The sequence below is a fragment of the Gambusia affinis genome, linkage group LG03, assembly GCF_019740435.1.
Source record: "Gambusia affinis linkage group LG03, SWU_Gaff_1.0, whole genome shotgun sequence".
Taxonomy (NCBI): domain Eukaryota; kingdom Metazoa; phylum Chordata; class Actinopteri; order Cyprinodontiformes; family Poeciliidae; genus Gambusia; species Gambusia affinis.
This window is the reverse complement of record NC_057870.1, coordinates 11,815,177-11,839,585: the sequence shown is the minus strand read 5'-3', so window position 1 is coordinate 11,839,585 and position 24,409 is coordinate 11,815,177. Positions and strand designations below refer to the sequence as shown.

The 24,409-nt window shown below is 38.9% G+C and overlaps 1 protein-coding gene and 1 long non-coding RNA gene across 4 annotated transcripts in view; one reads left to right on the top strand and one right to left on the bottom strand.

Moving 5' to 3' along the window:
* fam172a (family with sequence similarity 172 member A) overlaps positions 1-17,759 on the top strand; it is a 157,242-nt gene extending 139,483 nt beyond the window's left edge. Inside the window, exons 11-13 of one of the 3 annotated variants that reach the window (XM_044111804.1) lie at positions 3,270-3,321; positions 5,122-5,214; positions 15,491-15,628. In XM_044111804.1, coding sequence (XP_043967739.1) covers positions 3,270-3,321; positions 5,122-5,188 — 119 coding nt within the window. In that variant the 3' untranslated portion in view covers positions 5,189-5,214; positions 15,491-15,628. Of the gene's footprint in view, positions 1-3,269; positions 3,322-5,121; positions 5,215-15,490 lie in introns of those variants that run through there. The other 2 variants (XM_044111802.1, XM_044111807.1) reach the window with 2 other exon arrangements.
* LOC122828344 overlaps positions 5,788-24,409 on the bottom strand; it is a 35,177-nt gene continuing 16,555 nt past the window's right edge. Inside the window, exons 2-3 of the long non-coding RNA XR_006370209.1 lie at positions 15,513-15,622; positions 5,788-13,062 (exon numbers count right to left, since the gene is read on the bottom strand). This is a non-coding gene — a long non-coding RNA (uncharacterized LOC122828344). The remainder of the gene's footprint in view (positions 13,063-15,512; positions 15,623-24,409) is intronic.

The window sequence follows — 24,409 nt, the reverse complement described above, 5'->3', positions numbered from 1 at the left end:
ATTCAAACCACACTTTTTGGATTTTTATTTATAAAGTGAACATTATTAACTTTATTTACTTTTTTCTGCTTCATGGTTACATGTCAATTTATGCATGTAATTTTATACTGATCAGTTAATATAAATTCTAATAAAATACAGTGAAGTTTGAGTTTGAAATGTGACAAAATGTGGAAAAATTCAAAGGCATGGTGGATACATGCCATGCCCTGAACACGTGCAGGATCTGTTCAAGGATTTAAACGATGAAAAGAACAAAATGTGTCTTTGCACAAGTGCTCTTATTAAAATAAAAACACCAATCCACACATGACTACAATGCTGATATGATACTTTGTAGACTAAAGAAAACCTGTTCATTGAAAGGAAATTGTGAAGATTTCAGATCGCTATATTTCTCTACAAGCTCAATAGCTATGCAGGCAGCTGTATACATGGGACTTAATTAATGACAGACCTTGTCCACAGATAATAGGTCAAATGAATTTCAACAACAGTCCTAGCTGAAGGCTCTGCATTTTGTCAAAAAGAGATTGCCTAATCTTTGGAATCCTTCATAAAACCTGGCATATTTAGAATCTTTCATGTACTGACAATAAATTGATGTTTTCACTTTTCAATTGTATTTGCTGAATTTTAAAGTCTAGGTAATTGATTTTTATTAAGTCCTTTGACCTCAGCTTTGAATTCTTTGACGCTCACACTAGTGATGTATTGAACACTTGTAGTTCACATTAATTGCTGGAGCAGTCATGGTGGTAGAAGTTATATTTCTACAGACTAAAAAATATATTAGGTATTGTGTAAGTATAGAAAAGCAACAGACCACATAGTCATTATATATATATATATATATATATATATATATATATATATATAAGTATATTTCTTCTTTTTTTTTTTAGTCTAAAGAATGCAGACAGTCTTAAACTCTGAATTAAAATCATTGTGCACTGTAATGCATGATGGGACGTTTTTCATCATCATCTCAGGTCTATTTATTACATAACTGGAACGATGGGTCAGTTTGGATATTAAAGTTCTTGAAGAGGACATGTTGAACAGGAAATGCTCTTGAAATGTTGGTGTTTGTTTTTTGTTTTTACAAGATAATCATTGCGCAACCATTGCACACCAATAAGCAAACACCATCCGCTTCTCAGTCTAAATCAACAGGCTTAACATCATGAAGTGTACACCCAAATTGTTGCACATTAATCCAATGAAAATACTTCTGGGGTGACATCAAATATTTTACATAGTAATTGTTTCAGTTTGTGAGGAAACATACAGACTTGTGGGGTTTTTTTTTTTTTTGTTTTTTCCTCTTTTTTTTGCTCTTTCTCTGTAAATAGCATACTTGTGGAATGTTTATTCATAGTATAAATTAAAATAGCATATGCAGTATTCCCAGTTATTTCACCTTTTTAGGAATTTTCAGCTTTGTTCATTTATACAAAGTGATTGTTTTGTACACAAGCAGATCTACCATTTTCCCGTCTTTTAATCCTATTTTCTTCCTGTTTTGTAATTATTTAAAAATGAAGGGTAATATTTAAAATAAATTGAAAAAATTTAAGATTTTGATGCTGTCTGATAAAAGTAATATGGTAGAGTTAGAGGTGTAAGAGTCAAATAGAGACACTAAAAAGCATTCAAAGAAGTAAAAAAAAAAAGAAGAAGAACTTGAACAACCTGCAGGGAAAGAAAGAAAAGAGCAGTTGGAGAGAGGGGATCCCTCTGGATGGAAGATAGTAACATCACACTGTAGGTTTCCTTATGGGACTACCAGAGACGGCGCAAACTCCCTGCTGCATGCAGGGAAAGGAAGCTTTGCCAGCATGGAAAACATACAAGAGTAGAATGGGAGATGAGCACAGCAGAGAAAAAATGCCTTTTTCCCCTGAGGTGAAGTGGGAATTTTCTGCTAGCGCAAACGGTATGTAGTCAGATAACTGAGAAAGAAGAGGGAAGAAGATGGAAGAGTGTGTTTTAGTAAGAAAGGAACCTTCTGACAGACAAAACTGGAGAAAATTTCAAGTGAAGAGTTTGGAGTAAATGTGCTGAAGTGTAACCCTGCATTAGATGAAAAAACTGTGACATGAAAGTGTAATAAAAAATTATGTAGTTTATGAAAGGATATAAACATAAGGTTAATCTGGTGACTGCATCAGAGAAATGTTTTTTATTATTATTTTATTGTTTTTCCCAAGGATTTTCTCATAAAATATTTAAATTTGTCTTGATGTTTTATGGTGACAGTAAATGCTCACTTTGTCATTTAATGCCAGTTTATTGGATCTGTAACCCTAGATACCATCACAGCACCTTTCACTGAGCTTAACGCTACGCTTATGCTTTTATTGTGGAGTGTAATCTTGGACAACTGTGTTATGTGTATTAGAATGTGTGAAAGTGCGCATGTGAAGGCATCATTAAACCAAAGTAACCTAAGTGGTTGTGCATTATAGTTCAACATTAGAGAAGCTCTGCACAAAGGTCAAAGAGGGCCACTCTGATCTCAGGAGAAACTGCTCATGGACCCAGCAATAAATACAGCAAGAAACTTTAACAGCTGTAAAATATGAGGCAGTCATCTCCATTTGCAGCATGTTTCCCTGGTTGTGTGCGTATGTTCGCTTAGATGTGTTTCTAGGATGGAGATTTTGCTTAAGGAGGGGAACAAGAAAGGGTTAGGGAGGGATTTAATATGCTTCTTTGGCCCTTGGGGGGTTGTACAGTTGAAAGTCGACACACGAGGCGTGCAGAATCACACCACATTGAATAACAGAGGAACTGGGGGTGGCGGGTTGAATGAGTGGGATGGGGACGCTGCTATAAAAAGTGAAATCATATCACTTAGCAGCTGAGTGCAGATGAAGCTGTGTTTGAACTGGAAGGCATAAAATATACATTGTAAACACAGTATTCGTAGCCCATTTAAATTATGACAGAAGGTAGTTTTTATGCTTTGCTGTGCTGTTTCTTTCTCTTCCTGCAGTTTTACTTTGTCACTCACCCTTATGATTTCCCTCTCTGTCTACAGAGCCCAACTTTAGTATTTTAATATTTGTTTCCCTCTTTCCACATTACCTGCCTCAAGAACTGTCTTCAGCATATCACTTGTGATTTCTGAATACAGTTTGTAGTGTAGTTTCTGCTTATGGGTTTTCTCTTGGTTTGTAATTATTGTTTATGATGAATGTCCCCTGGTATCAACTTAACTGACTCAAATGAATGTTTTATTAGGCTTGTTTTTTTTTTTCCAGAACTCGACCTCCCACATCTTATCCCATCATCTGTGGATGCTCCCGAAGGGAAGCAAGTCATCTTTGTCTATTTATGATTAGCCATGTATTGATTCAGAAATGACCAATTAATAGAAAATTGGCAATAAAAACAATATGCTGGTTGCTCAGAGTACAATCGGATTCCCAGATGAACTACAACCTTGACAGAGCAAGTACCGTATTTTTTGGACTATAAGACGCACCGGATTATTAGGCGCATAAAAAGAAACAAAATAGTTGGATAGGTCAGACTTTATTCAAATCATTAACAATAACTGTCAATATTACACAAAAAAGTACACTCACTTTTTCAATCATTCATCTTTTATAAATCTATCTAATTCCTCGTCTTCGGTGTCGAAATTTAATAGTTGGGCGATAGCGGCATCAAGCAAGCCCAGATCCCTCTCATCATCATCCGATTCAGTCTTGAAGCACCGTACGTATCAGGAAAAGTGGTTCGCCACCCCAAAACAAGTCTGTCTAGACAGCACAGAAAGCTGATTTCACAAGGTTTCTGACCAGCAGCAATTATGCTTCGACAATCAAGGGGAGTGGCTTTGTCGCTTACCAAAGTCGTAATAAAACATACGGTACACTGTTCATACATAAGGCACACGGAATATAAGGCACATTGCCAATTTTTTTGCAAATATAGGAATTTTATGTGCGCCTTATAGTCCGAAAAATACGGTACATTTATTTCACTGTGTATGTATAGTTTTCCTTTTACTTTGCAGACATGCTGGACCTTTTGTTGGTCTTTTTTTTTTATATCAGAATAAAATACATAGAATCTTGTGGTTTTTAGACCCACAGATCACCCTAACTCAAACAGCTATTTGCATGTTTTTGCTTAAGAACAGCAGATTCTTACATCTTAAGGCTTTTACTTGATGCTTTACTCTTTATAAATGTACATTCTAATTTTTGTAGATATAGAATCAATATTTCTTTAATGACATTCCCTGCTAATCAGCATTACATTGTATTGGAATGCAGTTTACTTGGTAAGACCAAACTGCAGGCTGTAACCTTTCTCCTCTCAGAGGAGTGAGTGTGGACGTTCTTTCTCTTTCTGACTCGCATGTTTCAATGAAAAATGCATACAGCGGGAACTAGAAGGAGCTTATCAAAAGGTTAAGTCTTCCCTACTTTTTTCTGCGTCTGCAAATGTAGCGTATCCAACAATAGCGGCGGCAGTGGATTACTTTTCCTCTGTTTTTGTTTCAGTGTTTATGGAATTGCTGTGACTCAGTGATTTGTGTTTTTCTCTCAAAGTTGAGTTTCAAGTGCACTGTGCTCCTAGCATCATTAATTAAAAAAGTTATTGAGTGCAGCTTCATAACAAACTACCTAATGCCAATATGAAGAAGATGCTTGCATATAGCATTAAGGATATGTCTAACTTAATATTATGTAAATAAATCAGATTTTCCACTTGGTGAAATTAGTTTTCCATGTCATCGTTTCTGACTCCAGACATACAGTAACTGGAAAAAGAATATGTTGAATGGAGACCAAATGTTAACAGGAACTTTAAGTCTAGCCTCAGATTCTTGGTTGGGTTTAGGTCTGGATTTTGACTAAACTATTCAAGTACATAAATATGCTATTTCCATTGAAATATTTAACTTTGAGCTGAAATTGTGAAAAAAATAGTTATATTTGCAACACATAATGTAACTATTTTTCCCACCAGATATAAAAGTGAAATTTTCAGACTGATTATCATTTGTTTAAACTTTTGATAACATAGAGATAACTAAATATCATGTTTTCTCTCCCTGTAGTAAGCTGTATTTGTTCTACTTCCACTCATGTATTTCAGATTGCTAAAGTTAACACAAAGTCCCTTCTCAAGCCTTATGTGGATGGAGTGCTGCCTGGGAAAGTGATAGCAAGAGAAAAGAAGCTCTGGAGAGTGAGTTATCTCTTTAGATGTCATTGAGGGGACGCCTCCTTTCTCTCTCTCTCTCTTCTTCTCTCTATCATTTGGCTCTTTCTTCTCTTCTCTCTGGCTCCCTGTCTCTCTTGTTCCCACTTGCTCTCTCAAATCATGCTCGCCTCCAGTGGTATTCAGACAGTCCAAGGACAAAATAGAGATATGCTGGGAGCAATGGACTGTCCGTCAGTGTGCTCTGGTGTGTGTGTGTATGTGGGGAGGGTTGATGTTGAGTCTTTGAAGCTGTTTTCTCCTTGTCCTAACAGATTGGAGGCCCGTCCCTCTCCATTTAACCCCCTGATGCTACATCACACGCTTACACACAAACATTGACCACTTAACAGGCAGCTGTGGACACACTTAACAACACACAGCAAGATTTAAGATTCACCTAGAGCTTGGTGCACAGCTTGATATTGTCGAGGTCAAGCCCTTGTGTTTGAGGACTGTTGCATTCACTTCATTTCATTTTACCGACTTGTCAAGGTGACTGTAATGGCATTAAAAAGGTAATTTCCATAAAGATATGTAAGATGTGTTGATTTTTTTTATTTATTATTATTGTAGTCCCATATGAGCAGCACCAAGCTCAGGGTCTCTCCATTACTAAGTCATGCTGTGTGTTAATGTGGCCTTGCCTTGTCTGACTAAACCAGTTTGAAGTAGATGGCCCCTAGGTCTGTGACCCTGAATGTGCACACAAAATAAACCGCATGTATTACCTATCTGCCTCAATCTCCCCACATCGTGCACAGGCACACACACACACAAAGAAATCCATCCTGGAGACAGACTTTTCCCCCCCGAGAGTATGTGTGACATGGCAGCTCCGCTCCTTAAGACAAACAGGGGATATCCTCCTTGTCTTGCCTTGTCCATCACCGGCCGTCTCAATATCCCAAGGCATGTGGCTGGCTGCAATCCCTCCCTCACCCTGCTCCAAAAACTGAGAGATTCATCCAACACCCTTGCGCACACACACACACACGCACACACACATAGGACACTTGGCTCCAGAGGAGTTCCCCTGACGCAGGGACACATTTCGACAGGAAGTTTAAGGAGAGGTTTGTGGCATTTTACTTCTGTCAGAACACTTCAAGTTTGACCCCCTCTTGACCAGGTGGCTTCCTTCTCCTCCATCTCTCCATAAACAACCACATCCCCGTGACTGAAGGTGTGCCGGCTTGCAAAGTGTAATAACATCAGTCATGTTTTGATGTGAGGCTGAAGGTCTACGTGAACTAGGGAGGCTTCGTAGGGAGAACAGTCTGTGTTTCCTTCTGAGCTCTCTCTGATTGCAAGGACAACAGATCTTTGTCTGGGAGGAAACTATGTTAACCTGTCACCTTGGCAGTCTTCTCCACCCGCTATTTATCCACCATGTGTCAAAACACACCCCTACACATGTGCACAAACTTCGCATGCACACAGACACTCTGAAGGAGATCTAGCTGTGGACTGATCTTGCTGAGTGTGTGTCAGCTCTATTAGCACATTCCCAGATAGTGCTAGAGCACTCTTATCTGTGGTGACCCATTAATTACACTTTGTTCCATTAAGTGATCTATTTCAGACCTGCCCCACCCTCAACACCCACTCTGTGCTATCTCCACCTCTGGCCTGCTCCTCCCCCCACCTGAACTCTCTTTTCTCATGTGTAGTCCTTTCATCCAGCCAACACATGCACACATAGAAACGCACATTATCTTCATAGATCACACAGTCAATGGAAGAGTAGCTTTGTACATGCATAGGAATAATTATGGCTGTAGGTTTTTTAGGGTTCGTTTCTAAACTTTGTACATCTAGAGATGGATTTTTTATTTTATTTTTTTTTGCCCTTTCTTCTTTGCAAAATAGCCTAGGCTCAGTGAGATTGGATGCAATCCTCTGAGAACATTAGCTTTTTAAGTCTTGGCAGAGACTTTAAGTTGGATTCAGGTCTTTGAATAGGCCATTCTAAGACATGGATATACTTCTGAAGTTCTAAAAGCCTGTAGAATGCAATGGATTTTATTTAGGGGTATCAGATTAAATGTGGTTGAATATATATTCCCACACGCTGTTCCCACACTCAAACCTGTCTAATCTTCAACCATTGGTTCAGAATACGTCTTGTGTTTGTTACAGGTCTATGGGGCCTCTTCTGCTTCTCTCTTTTTCTGGAGCCTTTGTGGCTGATTGATGTGAGTGAGCTTGTCCTGTAGGTGAACAAGTGCATGTGTGTGTGTGTGTTCCAGACCTCATTGAGTATGCGTGGACCAGGAGATGTGTTTATTGGAATGAGGAGTGACTGTAGCATAGAGAAGTACTGTAGTGTGTCCAATTCGGCTTGGATTTTAGTTCATGGACTCTCTGGAAAGTCTCTCCATCTACATACCTACATGTGTAGATAATCTGTATCCACTCTGTTCCACTCCGTCATGACGTTCTCACTTAGAGTATGTATATGCATGCATTTAATGCCATTCCTTGTGCAGGGTCTGTGTGGAATGGTTCTCTTTTTAGCAATGCTACTTTTGAGTTTGTGTCTGGCCATGGAAATAAAAGCTTTCCATTGTCCCTCAACTGGCTAAAAACAAAGCCGTGTGAGGCAAGCTTGGTGTTTGCCATTTAAGTATTGACCAATGGTGGTGAAGATGAAACAAAAGGCCTGGACTGGACTACAGTGTTTACAGTGCTAAAGTATAGGCAGTAATTCTAACAAGTCTCTTCCATAAACATACATGTTTGCCCACTGTTTGTCTCAAACCTATACTGTCTTTAGTCTCATTCTATTACCCAGATGCTTCGCTTTAAAGCAACAGTTTTATGTATATTTTTAACACAAGAAATCTTGGCTATCCTAGAGTGAACACTGTCTGACGGTTGCAGCACGGCACAGTGCTAAAATATATATTCCACTTTTTCACCTCTCGTCACCATTCAGCCATAAACTTCCATATGTTTTCTTGGAGCTTGTGTGAAAGACCAACTTGACTATATGTGGAAATGTTAAGGGGTTATTAATAGTTTTGTAGGGCTCTTTAGGAACAATTTTCAAATAAAGAATTTGTCAAATATTTCTGTGTTCATTTCTTTTATTCAAATCACACTGCAATGTGTGTTTTTCCTCAAGGGATTTATCTGTATCAATCTGTCTATCCCTAAAATAACAAGAGGCAATAGCTCTACAGACTCAGCTTTATTCTATTATTTCAATATACTCTCTGTTAAACTCTTTACAACGAACAAGCTAAGTCGGAGTCAAACTCTTTATTAAACTCGTCAAATATGTATCTCATCTTATTCACATGCATCTCAACCACTTTCCTCAGAGCTCACTAAAGCTGCTGACATTGAGAGGTTATGTAGAGGTTTGGACCTAACAATTTTTACTGGAGAGAAGAGCGTCTGACACTGGTATCAAATTGCACTGTCCTTGGACCAGGGTTATCTTGTAAATACTTCGCTCCAACTCTATAAAAGCGAGTGTCTTCTATGACAGCCAAGGCCACTCTTCCCAGTTAAAACAAAAAAGCACTCAGTCCAGTCTGACAGTCTGGCCAGAGAGGGAAATAGGTTGAAGAGGAAGCATTACGGGGTTTAACTAAATGAGAAATAAAAAGTACAATGCCTTGCAAAAGTTTTCATACCCCTCAAACTTTTCAAATTATTATATTATATTGTTTATATTGGGAAACTTCAATTGGGACTTTATGCGGCAGACCAACACAAAGTATAGTATCAGAAAAATGGGATTTACATTTCTGTTAACACTATTTTATTTGACACTCCCAACCCCCTTTCCAAAAAAATTTAAAAAAACACCAAGTTGCCCAAATTGGTTTAGGTTTCAAAATAATATCCTGAGCTCTAAAGATCTCAAGGAACACCACTCAATCCATCTTCTAACAATTGATGTCATGACAAAAATGTAAAGACATATTCATCCACCTTAACTGACAGTATTAGAGAGGCAGCCCACAGGCTGATGGTAAATTTAGAAGAGCTACAGAGGTATGCAGCATTGTTTTTTATGAAGGCCAACAATTAGTCATTAACTCCATTGTTCTTGGATTTATTGAAGAATGGTAAGAAGAAAGCCATTATTAAAATGGCTGCTGATGAAAAGCAGTTAGCAACAAAGTATGTAGGTGGCACATTGAACATGTGGATGATGGTGCTCTATTCAGATGGGACCATAGCTCCTGTCTCCATCCAAAACACTAACAGTGGTTGATCAAAAGATGAATATTGCTAAATAGTGGGTGATCGTGGAAGGAAACCTGTCAGAGACTGCATAAGACTTTACAGTGAGGCAGAGGTTCAGATTCAGGCAGAAAATCGTGGGGTGTTTGAATCAGCCAAAGTCCAGCTCTAAATTAACCTTGAAGATTTTTGGCAAGACTTTCACAGACACTCATGACTCACATGACTGAGCTGTCATGCAAAGTGAAACTGTCAAAATATTCAGTCCACAGATGTGTAAAGCCGATAAAGACATAACCTAAAAGACGTCTAACTGCGTAATTACAGCAAAATCCGGTTCCAAAAAGTCCTGGTATGTATTGGGACTGAATACATATTTTTATATTCATATATCATTTCCCTTCCACTTTTCATCGTATTTGTCTGTTTATCACATAAAATCCCAATGTAATACATATACATTGTTTATTATAGCGTTACAGTATCTACAAAGTTTGAGTGTAAATATGTTTGCAGGGCACTGTGATGAGAGTTTTATTCTTGTCACAGTTTTTTTCCTCTCTAGACCATTTTATTGAAAACAAAGTAGCAGAGACTGGGTGATAATATCAACCAGTTAATGTGATATTAGCTTTCTGGTCTTGATTCTCTTCTCACTCTCTCTTTTTTTTATTTTGCTTTGGAAATACAAAGTCCCCTGAGCAGCCCCTGTAGGAAGTGATTCAGGTTCCTCATCTCTGGATGCGTAATGAGTTCTGCCTTGTTTTTGTCTAACAACAACACACAGTAATAAGCAAAGCAATTAAAAGCAGGATGACAGAAACGTGAGTGGAAGTGGGGGAAGCGGAGTGGACCCCACTTACAAACAAGCATCACAAATGAATTTCAATGAAGAGGTAACAGTGTTGAAACTGGTCTAATCAAACAAGCTCTGTTTTGGCTAATTTTCTCTGGTTTGATTAAAGTAAGCAAAGTGATGCTATTTTCATCTTACTTTAGTCAAACAGATTATTTGGGAGACATATATCTGATTTTTACTATTCTAAGCTCAGTTTAATGTAACTGTCCTATTCTGAGAGACAATTTAAGATTGTATTTATGGGTTAATTTGATTCCTGGCAGAAAATGGCATCCACATGCTTTGTTAGATAGGGCAGCTATGCTCCAACGGTGTGGCTGACCACCTGTCACCTGCCTGCGCTTCTCTTTGACCTCGTCTTCACTGGCAACGTGTCGCACCATCCCGAACAAAGAGCCATATGGCGGAAAATGACATCCTTGACCTTTAACCATGTTAAATACAATACACAAAAACTGGACTGCACATACGTAGGCATTGCTCGGGGATGAGCATACGTCGAGGTTCGACCACCACCCATATTCTGCACACACACACACGGCAAAGGACCATCTAATATCAGAAAGAGTCTGGGTGGAAATCTGAGCATCTGACAACCAGGATACAGACAGCGATTCTCTCCCGGCGATGCAGGTCAGATAGTTTCCACAAGCAGAAACACTGCTAAGGTTGCAAGTAGCCCAAGCGTGCTCCCACAATGCTCTACTGTGGCCCCACATAGAGATTGGTTACATGTGATGGGAAGTTGATAAAACAATCCTCTATTTGTGTGTTGTTCTTTTTTATCTGGTGTTTTCTTTAAAAAAAAAAAAGGCAAGAAAATGAGAAGATGAAAAATACTCGCATCGGTATTTTTGTCTATTCTATAAATAGGCCTACTGTCTTTCAGGAATTCTGCGTTTCTGATTTCTGCTTAATGATTATATCAGGGCTAATCTCTTTTTTTTAATTGGAGTTCATTAAATATTTAACCCAAATGTCAGTATTTTTTTAAGCACTCTTAATTGTTTAAAGAAAATCAACTCACAAAAATAAAAGTGTCATCATTTTTTGCGTTCTGCCTCGCCTCAAAGCATCCTTAATTTGAATATGTATTTATATTATAACTGTAGCAAAGAGATATGCCCCCCTTCACATCAGTGTAATTATGAATAAAAAAGAATTTGATTCAAATAAAATAGGCCATTTGTACACAAGCAATTAACTGGTGCGGCTTTAAATAATGTAGCCCAGATGGAACCTAATTATAGTCGGCATGCTTTGATTCGCAGCTCCTGTCGGAGTATCACTCGGGGCGTCACTTTGGCTTTTCAGTCACCTAGCGTTTGTTTTGAAATTTGTGACAATCACAGCCGATTACCAATTGTAACAGCATGCAGCATTTGGTGCAGAGGGAAGAAAGCATGGCCTTCAGCTATGCACGAGTTTCCCTGTTTCCAGCTCAAAACTCGCTCTGCTCCTCTCTTAGATTCCTCCTCAGCACACAAATCAGCACAACTGTGTGTGTTTGGCACGAGTAACTGTGGGCATTGAGCAGACACTTGCAAGATAAACGCGTTTGTCCGTATGTGTAAATGTGTGTAGTAATGTCGAGTCAGAGCGAGATCAAACAGCCAGTCAATTACCCAGAGAGGGCTCCAGTGGCTGTGACAGAGAGGAGGAGGCTAACCATCCAGGATCAAATGCTTCTCTCTGCTTGCCACATAATGAGCCGGCCTCACCGAGTTTGGGAAAACACACTCACTCAGGATGGTCAGCCGCAAGCCGCTGGCCAGCCCGGCCATCAAAACTGTGTCTTGACCTCAGCAGAGAGAACATGCGGGTGACCTCACCACAGAGCATGTTTCTGCACCAGAAATTTCCTGCCTCACAGTTAAACGTCTCCACAGAACTGTGAATGTGTTTCATCAGTTTCAGACCAGATGTCCTTATAGTAAAAACTTTTTTTTTTCTGCTAACCAACTGTAATTAGAAGTACATTCTGATTATTATTATTATTATTACTGGAGGTGTTTTTTTTTCTGTCTGTTGTTGTTTCAGTTCAGTCGTCTCCTTGGTTCCTGCTTGCCCCCTCTCTTTGTTGTTTTTGTTTCATTTATTTATTTAACTATATAGCTGTCCAAAAAAATTCAGATCTCCTTAACTGTCATAAACAGTTAAGGAGATATGAATTTATACAATATACAATATACAATATACAATCTCTGTTTTGGAGTTATATGCCAGATAAAAAAGCTTGTAAAGTTACAAAAATGTGGCTATTACATTACAGTACATGAGAAAAACTCAAAAAAATAAATAAATAACAAAAAAACAATCCACCTGAATATTGCTAAAGTCATAGATACACATATACTGTTTGCTTGAATTTTTGGCTACTCATTTTTTACAAGACATGGTCCATTCCCTGTTGAACTATGTTGTTTATATATTACTTTTGTTTTTCTTCTGTCCAAGCATGCGCATTGTGAATTTTGTCATTAAGCTTTAGAAATAAGAGTGGATGCAATTTGGCACATTTCATGTGAGACAATTTATATCTATATATGATAGTGAAGGGAGAAGACTTAATCTCAAAGCCTTCAACCATTTAAAGGGAGGTGGAGCTTAACGTCCGAGTCATTGGAGGGCCAGCAGCTCATCTGCATATTAGCACAGAGACACCCCCATGGTGACCCTCGAATGCGGAGGAGTAGGGCGGAGAGGCTGGCGGCGTGCGGGGGGAGTTCACCACCAGTTCAGGGTGAACGAGCGAACACTGCCGCATTGGTCTGCTGCAGACAAAAAAGGAGGACAAAACAGAAGTAAAAACAATAGTGAGACAGAAGCCAACAAGTGAGGGAAAACAGGAGAGGTGAAAAAAAGATCACATTGCCTCAAATTGGATATAAATGATAGATTAGAGGTGTGAGAGGGCTGTGTCTCTAGTTCCCAGTGATGGGTGTTGTGACGAGCCCTACACAGGTAACAGAGTCACCGAGAGAGCGGGGTTATTGACTACCATGATTGCCGGGCCAGTAAATTTGACCCTAGGCACTGACTGCCATCTGCTTGCTATATAACTCGCAGTGTAGTCCCTTATCTCAGAGAGATCAGAACTGCTTCTCCCCATGTACATTCTCCCACATACAAATTACACAAACACAGAGCACACCTGCAGGAACCAAACCCAAATCCATTCCTAGAACCTCACAGTTGCCTCGGGTCTTGCAGTCAGACACGTAAAACACACACACACGTGAACATATGGAGTCTCCATTGATGCATCAGAGTCGGGTTCAATCTAATAAACACAGGGTCAGAGCAGCGGTCATCAGAGGCCTGTCTATGGTGAGAGAGCCTTTAAGGTACTTCCTAATTGTATCCCTGCGGTCTTTCTGTCTAGATTTTATAGCCGATTCTATGTACACAGGAGGATGCAGGAAGGATCAAAGAGGGGAGAGAGAAGCTGCAGTAACAGGGTCTATCTATATGTACTAATTTTTTCACGCTTACAAAAAGATTCAAGATGTAAACCCTTGTGTTTTTAGCTGATTTTTTTTATGGTAGATATAACAATCTTAAGGTTCAAACAACCTGATTTATTAAATAAGTAAAAAAAACATCTAATTTACAAGCCAATATGTGCTGAAATATACATTTTCTGCCCTAAAGTTGGTTAGAACATTTAACATCCTCTTAATGCCATCCTGCTCTCCCTTTCTATCTCATTGTGGCAGTTAAGGTCAAGTTACAGTGGTGTTGCTAACCAGCTGAGCTGTTGACCGGTGGCTGCAGTGACAATCAATTATCTATTAGCACCTCATCTTAAATAACCTTGAACAAGAACTAAAAGTATAATCTGGGCTTATCATCTATCTCATCTTAAATAACCTTGAACAAGAACTAAAAGTATAATCTGGGCTTATCATCTATGCTTCATTAGAATCTGTAGCAGGAATAGCTGCCACTGAGTTTACAAGCTATCCAACAGAATATCTGGCCGATGATGCCCTTACCCGAAGAAACCCAAGGCGTGTGTACCAAATTTCAAGTTGCAGGGCGACCCCCAACTTGGGAACTTGCTAACCCGGAGGAGGTCAGAAGGAAACCCAGCACTGTTGCCTCCCTTCTAGGTGCTGCCAGATCATCTGATATGTTGGCTGGTTATGTCTCTCCAGCTTCTGGCTTGACTTTCCTCAATCAGCCCCTTAGAATGAATGACTACCGCTCCACTGGTTTCTCTTAGTGCACCCATTGTGCATATCTCTGGTTTTGTTGGAAGGACCACTTTCCATCTCCTCTGATATGCGGCACTGTCGATTATCGGGTATCCACTTGGATAATACATTAAAGCCATCCCACTGGACTAATGGGTCAGAGGCTGCCATTGCTCTCACGCATAAGGCCTTAGTTTTACGTACTGATTGGTGGGCCTCAAAAGACTTACTAATTCCATTATGATTGGTAGCAGTGCTTTGTAAAAGTTTTGAACTTCTTTACATTTGACCAAAATAAATTAGTGGGTAATTAAGAGGTAAAAGAAAAAACAAGAAATATAGTTTTAATTTATTTTTAAAACAAAAAATTTGAAAAGTACTGTTTGCTTTTGTTTTCAGCTCCCCCTTTACTCTTAAGACCTTAAATAAAGTTCAGTGCATCTAATTGCTTTCCAGTGTTGCTAAACAGAGTTAATCTGTTCATACTTTGACTGTAGCATAAAAATAACTATTCTGTGGAGGTGTTAAAGATTTCTTTGAGAATAATTTTAAAAAAAAATGCAGCATTATGAAGACTAAAAACAGAGCAGATCTGTCAGTCAGGCTGAGGCCAAAATTAGGTTTGTTGATTTGTGAGGCCAATGACGGCTCTGGACCGAGCTACAGCTGAGGTGCTAGAATGGCTTAAAAAAAATAAATAAAAGGGATTTTTTTAAAGAACACAACACAATGTCTATTTTTGCAGTGTATCATGAACAAAGTAAAGAACACAATAAACATACACAAGAAGGTGGTTTTCGGTTCACTCTAAGTGGTAAATAGCATGACTACTGGTAAAACTCAGCTCTTTGATTATGCTGACTTTTATCGTTTCTGTTCTATGAGGTTCTGACGTAGTTCTATACAGCGGAATGCAGAAGATTTGAGTTTTTAAATATGTCAGAAGCATCACAGTAAACACATTTCTAAATACGCCCGTGTGTGTTTGTTTTCTGTCTTGCAGGCACTGAGAGGCATGAACTGACCTCCTGGATGAGTTTTGAGTCCATCTTCAGGTTCTTCAACGAAGTCCTGAAGACGAAGGAGGAAGAGGAAGCCGAAGAGAACTCCAACGTTGTCACCACACGCAGCGGCTCTTTGAAAAACAAACACCAAGATTTATAGAAAGCGCTCAGCATTGACTTGGACAAGCAGGACATTCTCAGCAGTGCATCAGATAGAGGAGTGCAGAAATTTCCCCCGCCCTAATTTTTCTTCTTCTCTCTCTCCCCCCCCTCTTCCCCCTTTAACCTCCTCGCCGTCCCCTCCAGCATCATCCCGGCTTTGTGCCCACTCAGTCGCCTTGTTGTTTGAGACAAGAGTGCTGGGGACACCACGTATACGCCACAATAACGTTTTGCATTACTCCTAGATGACTGCAACTGTCACAGCAATATGGACCTGAGTGTTAGCGCTTCCCGTGGGCTGTGGGCCGGCTGCGGGTGCGGGCCGCAGCAGCAGAGATTAAGGCTGACAGGCGCTGTACACAATGCACCGTGGTGCACCTCTAATTGTCCTGACATCAGCCTGAAGTGAGCTAATGCCCCCCAACCCCAACCCCATCCCGTCTGCACTGCTCAGCCTCTTCCCCTTTCTGTGTGTCTCTTCCTGCTCTCCGCTGTTTTACCCTGCAATCAGGTCTAGTGACGCGTCCTAAAGTTCACCATCATTTCAATCCTGCTAGCGTGTTCTTTAGGGCTTTTTCCGGCATTTCCTTACTCTGCTGAAAATTTTTAATAAGAAGGAATCAACTCTAATATCTACTTCTTAAAAATGAAGTTTTTTGTGTGTCTATTTTTAGCTTTTAAACTTGATTTTTTTTTTCTTCCGAATGCTACTTCTTTTAATGAGATTTTTTTTCCTCAAGTTTAAACAGAATTTGTTCTTATACAGTAAGACTTCCCATAAACAATATTTTGTAATTTAACAAAGAAGCTTGTGTTTATTTTTTCAAAAGTTTATTTTTCTTGTTTTTTCTTATCCTTTATTTTTCCTCATGCGATATCCCTAAAATTGATGTGTGTAGCTGATTGAATGTGACGAAACAAATAATACAGACACAACCTGTTCTGAATATGAAGAAGACAAAAAAAAGCAGGACACCGAGCGTTTTTAAAAATCACTTAAGCCAAGCAGCAAGATGGGGTTTGAGTGATATCTCATTTTAACGGGAGCCAAAAGTCAGCCCACAACACTCATAAAAGTCCAATATATCGCCTTACACATGTCAGGAAATCCTAGACTTCAATATTATTCTGACCCAGAATGATATTTCCTTAGAAGTTGGAGAATTGTAACATATCTTCTCTTTTTTTTTTCTTCCTTTTCCACTCAAGTACTCAGTGTGTACTTAGACCTGTCAAAGTCGGCTTCCTGCTCAGCTCCCATAATCTGACTGCGTGACACAAACATGTTAAAGATTTTTTCATAAAGCCGCTGTGTTTTATAAACCACTCGGAGCTTAATGGAATACATTCCTAATGTGTCTTGACATTAGTAAAAACTCAAACTTGAAACAGAATCTTATGATACCTAAGTCGCATTGTCAAACATACACTTCCCTTTTCTCTTTCCAATATTGTGAAACCCTGGCTCTCCTGCTCCGTGTGTCTGTGGTTTAAGGCGTTTGTGGATTATCTTTCTGCTGTAATGAGACAAGTGTGCCTGGTGGTTGCGAGCCTAATTTCCTTTTAATTTGATTTAGATCTATCCAGGTTTCAGCTAAGAAGTTGGCTTATTATTTGATATTTGACGGCTCTCATTTCAAGATACCACAGCTCGCCTTTGTGCTTTTCAGCTACGATCAGTTAATTTCTCACTTTAGAATTTGTATATTGTTGCCTTAGGAGTAAACAACACTCTCCTCGCTGTTTTTTTTGTTTGTTTGTTTGTTTGTTTTTAATATCCAACAAGCCATATGTGAAGATCCAAAGCACAGTCTGCAAATAAATTGCTCTTGAAGGTTTTTATTTTTATTTTATGCAGATCGTTATTTGTTATATTGGTTCTAATTGTTTTATCCTAAAATCTCCCAGTGTATAGCCAAGGCATGGATTTCTCTTTATGTTCTATTTTTGTTCTGTTTTGGTCTGTTAGTTAATGTTTATGCAAAATTGTAAAGATGAACACCTCTGCATCAGTAATCAGTAATCACATTTCTTTTACATAATTTTATTTTATCCTGATTGACCCAATATTAAAGCAAAAGGAAATAAATGAACTATGCATCTTTATTTTCAAACTGTTGTCTGATTATTTGTCTTATGGTTTTACTTTTTGTGTTCTGTAAACTAACCTGGACTGTTTAGTTGATTTGTTTTTTAAAATGTTTGCATGCTTTCCTCAGCTCTTCGCTGCTTGAACACAAGTCGTCACAGCCAGGTTGCAAATTGGTCTTAGTGCATTCATTAATTCCTGCTGGAAAATGTTACATTACAAACTCTGCTTTCACAACTCGTCACTCTGGTTTTTACACTCTGCTTGTCTGGCATTTCCTCATTGTAAAGAGGGAACACCACTGCCTTACATTCATTTATAAAGCAATGCTGGGAAAATTATGTCTTTATCTATTTCGAATTCTTGTCTCCAACAACAGGGAAAAGCTCACATTTATCACTCTGGCTTCTTTTCAGAGGCCCCAGCATCCGTACAGATTTTGGGAGAGTCACTAGTTTATATGCAGCACCTTATTCACGGAGCCTTTGGAGAACCTTTTTCAACCAAAAAAAAAATTGAACAATTATGCTTGAATCCTTCAAATTAGTTTTTTGTTTTTTACAGCTTGTGAGCGGTTTGTTTTATTCTGTATCATTGCCAAGCATTTATATTGGTGTGCCTCTTGGCAGGCGGTCCTGAAGAATGAGATTTTGCCTTCCTGTTTAAATAAAATTTGATGCAGCATGTTAGATTTGATGCATCTGCAGCTGAGTGTGTAGTAAATCAGAGTGGAGTTGTTCAGTCACATGATTTGGCTTCAAGTCGCAAATGTAACGACTTCAAACTCAACTTGATGAAATCTCAAAAGCCTTGAGATTTGAACATCAATGATGTGTTTTTTTTTTTTTCTTTCTACAAACATTGTGTGATTAGATTATATATTCATTAAGATGGCTTGTTAATGACTTGCATGTTAGGATTTTTGGGCTATAGACCCATTTTTCTGGGGCCAAGAAAATTCCTGATCAGATTTCTACTAACGCTTTAAATCATTAAGCAACAAAGTGCATAAGGTTCCACTTTTACAATTTAGAACAAATCCCAAGTGGAGAGTTAAAGGAATAAGGAATGATAAAGGGATGACTGTGTCTGTGCATATGACATTGTGTTGTGTTGTTTTGCAAAAGATATTCTTCAAAAGTTCAGAAGATACGTGTCAGAACCTGGAACCTGCGACCACATTGACTGAACCTCTAAATGGAAAACAAAGGTTTCCAAAAACCTCCTGTTTTACTGTAGATTCTGGTGAGTTGTCACATTGCTTCATACAGCCACAAATCAGTGTGGAGCTTTGAAATCCCACATTCATCTGGCTTTCCAAATGGTCACTTTTCATGTTTTTTTAATTATTATTCTTTAAACCTCACACAGTGCTATCCATCTAGGAATCATTAATTAAAAATGCCTTTCTGTGAGTCATCTTAAGCATTTGTCAAGAGCTCATTTACGGTTTGTTGTCTTACGGTTCCTGAGGTTGAACATCATACCAGTTTAATATAGACTCTACTCTCAGTACGTTTTGTGGCCCCTGTAAAGGCTACATTTACTGCTGGAAGATCCTTGATTTTGCTACTTACACATAAAATATTCCAGTCCAGATTTATCATCCTGTTGAAGAACACATAAAGTCTTTGATTTGATGAGCAAACCACTTTATTTATGCGTCAGTGTTCACTTGTGTTTTCATGAGCCATCTAAATTTTTTGCTGTTTTTGTAACCCGGTGAATAAAAAATTCAGATCACTAGAATGCACTTGGGACTTGAGTGGAAAGACTTGAGGCTTAGTTGTGACTTGCAAAGTAATGACTCGGCCCCTGTGCCACTGAGTCGGATGCTTTCGTAAAGTGAGGAAGATGTAGTCTGAAAGTGGGATGGGAATATTGAGCAGCCGGATGCAACATGACCTGAGTCGTCTCTGCGAATCCAACAAGCTGCCTGGCAGGGAAGAACTTTTTTCGTTTTTCTTTTATCAAGTTTTTAAGGTGTCAAACATATTATTATTATTATTATTATTATTATTATTATTATTAGCTTTTACAAGCTCCATTTCAGATGAGCTTCTTACTTTTGCATAAAAATATATTTAACTGCAGATATCCACAGCTAGAAGTTTGTCAAAATGAAAACAAGCCACAAACTGAAAAGTCTTTATTTTTGCTTGTTACTCAGTCACACTGGGACCCCCCCCACACCCACACACACACACACACACACACACACACGCACACGCACGCACGCGCACACACACACACACACACACACACTCACTCACTCTCTACCTCCAGCTCACCAAAGGTTTTACGGCATCATTTGTTTTCACACGGTGAAACCGATCGGGTCATTAAACGCCCCCTCAATAAATCTTTAGAAATCTTTTCCATTAACCCCCCTGAACAACAAGTGGAACCAGGCGAGCACCCCTCACACAGTGTCAGGCCCACAGATTAAAGAGGGGCATTCAATCACACAAGTGATCTGGCCTCAGCCCTCCGTCTTAAAAAAAACAAAAAAAAACAAAAAAACAGGGATTCTGAACTTCTATGGGATACATACAGCTTCTTATGCATGCTTTAATGCAGAGTGGGGTGGGGGGAAACTGTGTTTAAAGTTTAATTAAGCAACCTGCCTTCTGTCCAAAGCGATGATATGGTGGCATCATAAATTCTGACCTCCAGTCAGCTCCCATCAAAGGCATGCGATAAATAGTTCAGACAGCAGGAAATGTTACATTTTCCAGCAGGAATTAATGAATGCCTTAAGACCAGTTTGCAATCTGGCAGGTGTGTCTATTTTACACATTTCATGGTAATATCATAGGTTGTGAAAAACAAGTGTAAAGTACCACCCACCCTCTTTACAGTTCAGATTTTTTATTTTTTTTAATAAGGAGTGTGGAGATTTTTCTTCTTTTATTTTGACAATGACTTCTCCAGAGTTTCTACTGTCGCTCTGGAAGAGGTTTTTTTTCTCAGGTTATTAAATAATTCTCTTTTTTAAGGATACTGATGTGCAAAAGTATAGTTCAGTGATAGTTCAATTCTAAACGTATTTGCTTCTTTTGTAACAACAAATCCTGCCAACATGTTTTGATTCAAATTTATTTGCAAGTGTTTGTTCAGTCAACTGGTAATCCTACTTGGTTTTGTGTTGTGTCCAGAGCAGACATGTAGGTTTTCTCATACGAGTTGTGCAATAAATAAAAAGCTAAAAACTTTGTAAAATATTAGAATTGTCCAAAAAAAATTGTGGAAGAAAAAAATTCTTTGTAGGAGCAAGAAATTAAATATGGTTTCTTCTGAAATACTAGTTTGGTTATGCTTATTTCAAAAACATTTTGTACACAAATTTAACTTTAGTGCTAATGTTAAATTCAAACTTACTTGCATGCTGAGCTTTTTAACCGTGAGACTGCCATTGTCTGTACAAAACAAGCTTACACAGCCCACTAAGAAATTAATATTAACATTTCAGCAGGATTTCCGTTTACTGGCTTACACCACGCAGTAAGTCAGTCTAGCTAGCTACACTAAACCCTGACGCAACTGATGCTGGTGAATGGCACACCTTAGTTCTAGTTGACAGTAAAGAAGTTTATCTGCCTCCTTGCTAGATTTAAAAGTTTATAATAAATTATCATGTTCAATTATTCATTGTTAAATTCCTTTGTAAGAAATCAGTTCTTCATTTTTGTGTCTTTTTATGATGTCAGAACAAACTTCAAGTGCAAAACTATCTTGCACTTGAGTGGCTTCCTTTAACCACTGCAATAACAGTGGCTAAAGGATTTATTTAAGGGGCACCTTTTGTGTAAAATGCACATTATTTGTCTTTGTTTTAAATCTATAAGAACTTAAATGAATACAAGCAGTTTTATTAGTTGAATTCTGGGCGTTTGTGTCATCGGTGTCTTTAGTTTTGGCTTGTAAAAGTTCCCAAAATTATTTTCGCTTTAATCACTGGAGAAAGTTTGGGCAGAAGTTTGTTCACTGTTTGAAGGATGACTTTCTGATTGGAATAAGGCCTTCAGTCACTAGGAGCAGCTCCTGACAGACAAATTTGCCAGGCAGCTTCATGGTGAACCATAACGGCAGCGAAGGATCAAAAGCTGCTAAAATTTTGGGGATCTGGGGTCTGAGTGTCAGCTTTCTCTGAGGGTGAAAAGCATGACATTAAAGAAAGGAAAAAGTCCTGCTGCCACAGGCTGATATTTCAATTTTTGCTTCAAGGGAGTTGTTGTCACGCTTGCTTGCCCCTGTCCGCTCTGATGTGCGTGCCGCCCCTGCAGAAGATGAACTCTCTCCAAAAGGAACCAGGCATTAAACAAAGTTGGAATGCCACCCCTCTGACAACCCACCTTCCCCCCCAACCCCTCAAACACACACACATACACACACACACACACACTCCTTCAGCACTCTCCAGCGGATCACTGTCAGATCGCTATTTGCATAATTATATGCTCAGCTCAGAGGAGAAAACTAACCCCCGAATTTTACGGGTCAACTAACTGCAACAATCAATGTTTTATCGGGTATACTAAGGGGGGGAGAGAACTATCTTTAACAATCGTAGTGTGAAGGAACCCGCTTTCTCCTTCTCCCCCTCTCGTCTCCTCTTTTATCAGCTCAGTTCAATTACATTATTGGCATGACTGCTTATCAGAAACAATATTTCCATAGAGATTTAGGGGGGGGGGGGGGGGGGGGAGAGAGAAGAAAATTCAGAACTCATCCCAACCCCCAAAACTTGAGAAAAAAAGAGAGAAAATCTCACACTCTCTCCTCTCTTAAACTCTTTCTTTTTTTTTTTTACACCCTATTGACCAAGAGAATGTCGGGCTCAAGTTTAAAGTTGCATTCGAGATTTGCATCCCTTTTCTCTCCTCCTCCAAGGGCTCTTTAACAGAAGAGCCTGCATGTGTATACCAAAGCGCAGGATAGATCTGAGCTCGGTGACCGGTTTCGTTAGACGTCATTACATATTCATTGACTTGCAGGGAAACCATTTAATCCAGTGGAAACAACTCCTCTTCTGTCAGCCCTCTCTGCTTTCCTGTTCTAACGAGGACTCTGAGCCTGAAGCGGCCCTTTGCGGGGACACAGTCATCGGTGTTTTTGAGGGGAACGACCTCAACTCTGCAGGAGACTTAGGGTGCAAGATGCGGAAAGCGTGGACGCACCTGGTGGGGTTCCCGACCCATTAGAAGGGTCCCCAAACATGTAAGGAAGGTGTCCGAGTATTTTTTTTAATGCCATATCAATCATAGGCTTGTTAAATCATATCCCCCCCATATTAAGAAAAGGGAGCTTGTGAAATATAATACACACAGAGGACAGCCTGCTGCCGTCCTGCTCTGTGTCTTAGTAATTTTTTTTTATTACTTGAAGCCCTGCTGTAACTTTAATTATACAAATCTGCAGCTACTTTGAGAGTCACTGTAAAAGAAAATAAAAAATCGATTCCACTAGATTTTCATGATTAGGAAGCGTGACTGTGATAAAGTAGCGTCATATTATTGTGGTTAACCTCGCTGTGTAGAACTCATCATCATCATCATCATCAGCTGCAGCAACAGAAGCTGCAGGAGGAGCTATGATGTGTGTGCGCTGCGTGCCTGAGGATCCTGGCATATAATGCTCCGATTGTGGGACAGCTGTTGGCAGGGGCCGTTTTACGGTGTTCACTCCATTTGGCTTTAATAGCAGCTTTCAGGCCAACCGCTACTCTATCCCCTCACCGCCCCTTCAATTACACCTCCTCTGATACTTTGCTGCCCTAAAGACTCCATGCAGCAAAACGCGTACACACATGCCCACAGTGAAACGGAATACATTTCAAGAAAGGGCACCGACTTTCATGTTTTCGCGGTTTAACTCCTCTGATGAACCAAGTAAAGCGGCGCAGGGATGAAGGGAGAAAACAGCTTGGTGGTGTTTTACCAGGCCACCGAAACCTCTGCAAGGCAATTTAATTCGAGAGTATGTATTTCAATTAAAAAAATATGTGTTTTTTTGTGTTTTATAAAAACGCACAAACTAAATTAAATGAAAAGGGCTGTAATTAGCTGCAAGGAAAAACTAAATTTCCTCTCAATGTGTCTAAGACGATTGATTTAATAAACTCCAAAAAATTACAAAAAATTGTTCGATCGGAAGTCCTGACTCTATCGATTTACCACAGAAACGGTATCAACATGATGCAAATATAACAAAACCTTAAAGGATCGAGAATGGCGAAATATGCAATTCATTTTCGGTATTTTATTGTTTTTATGGATTATTTTATTATTTGGTTATAACATTATACAGAGTAAAACAAAAATAATTTATAAAGCGACAAATCACAAAAGGATATAATATATTAATATATTTATTATTATAACAATAAAATACATAAAAGCTGATTAAAACTGTTGCGAAATTAAGATCGCAGTACAATATGTAAACAAACACATATACGTTTTATATATACACATAAAAACTTTGCCCAGTCTTTCCTCTAACACGTTCTTCATTGAAGTACGAATGATAAAAGTCCTAAAAAGATGCTTTTTATGGATCAGCAAATATCACCCTCTTGCATTCTCTTATTTTTTTTCTGATTAAATATCGCAGAAGGTCAGTTTTGTATATAGCAATATTTTTAATGCAACGAAATAATTAGGCA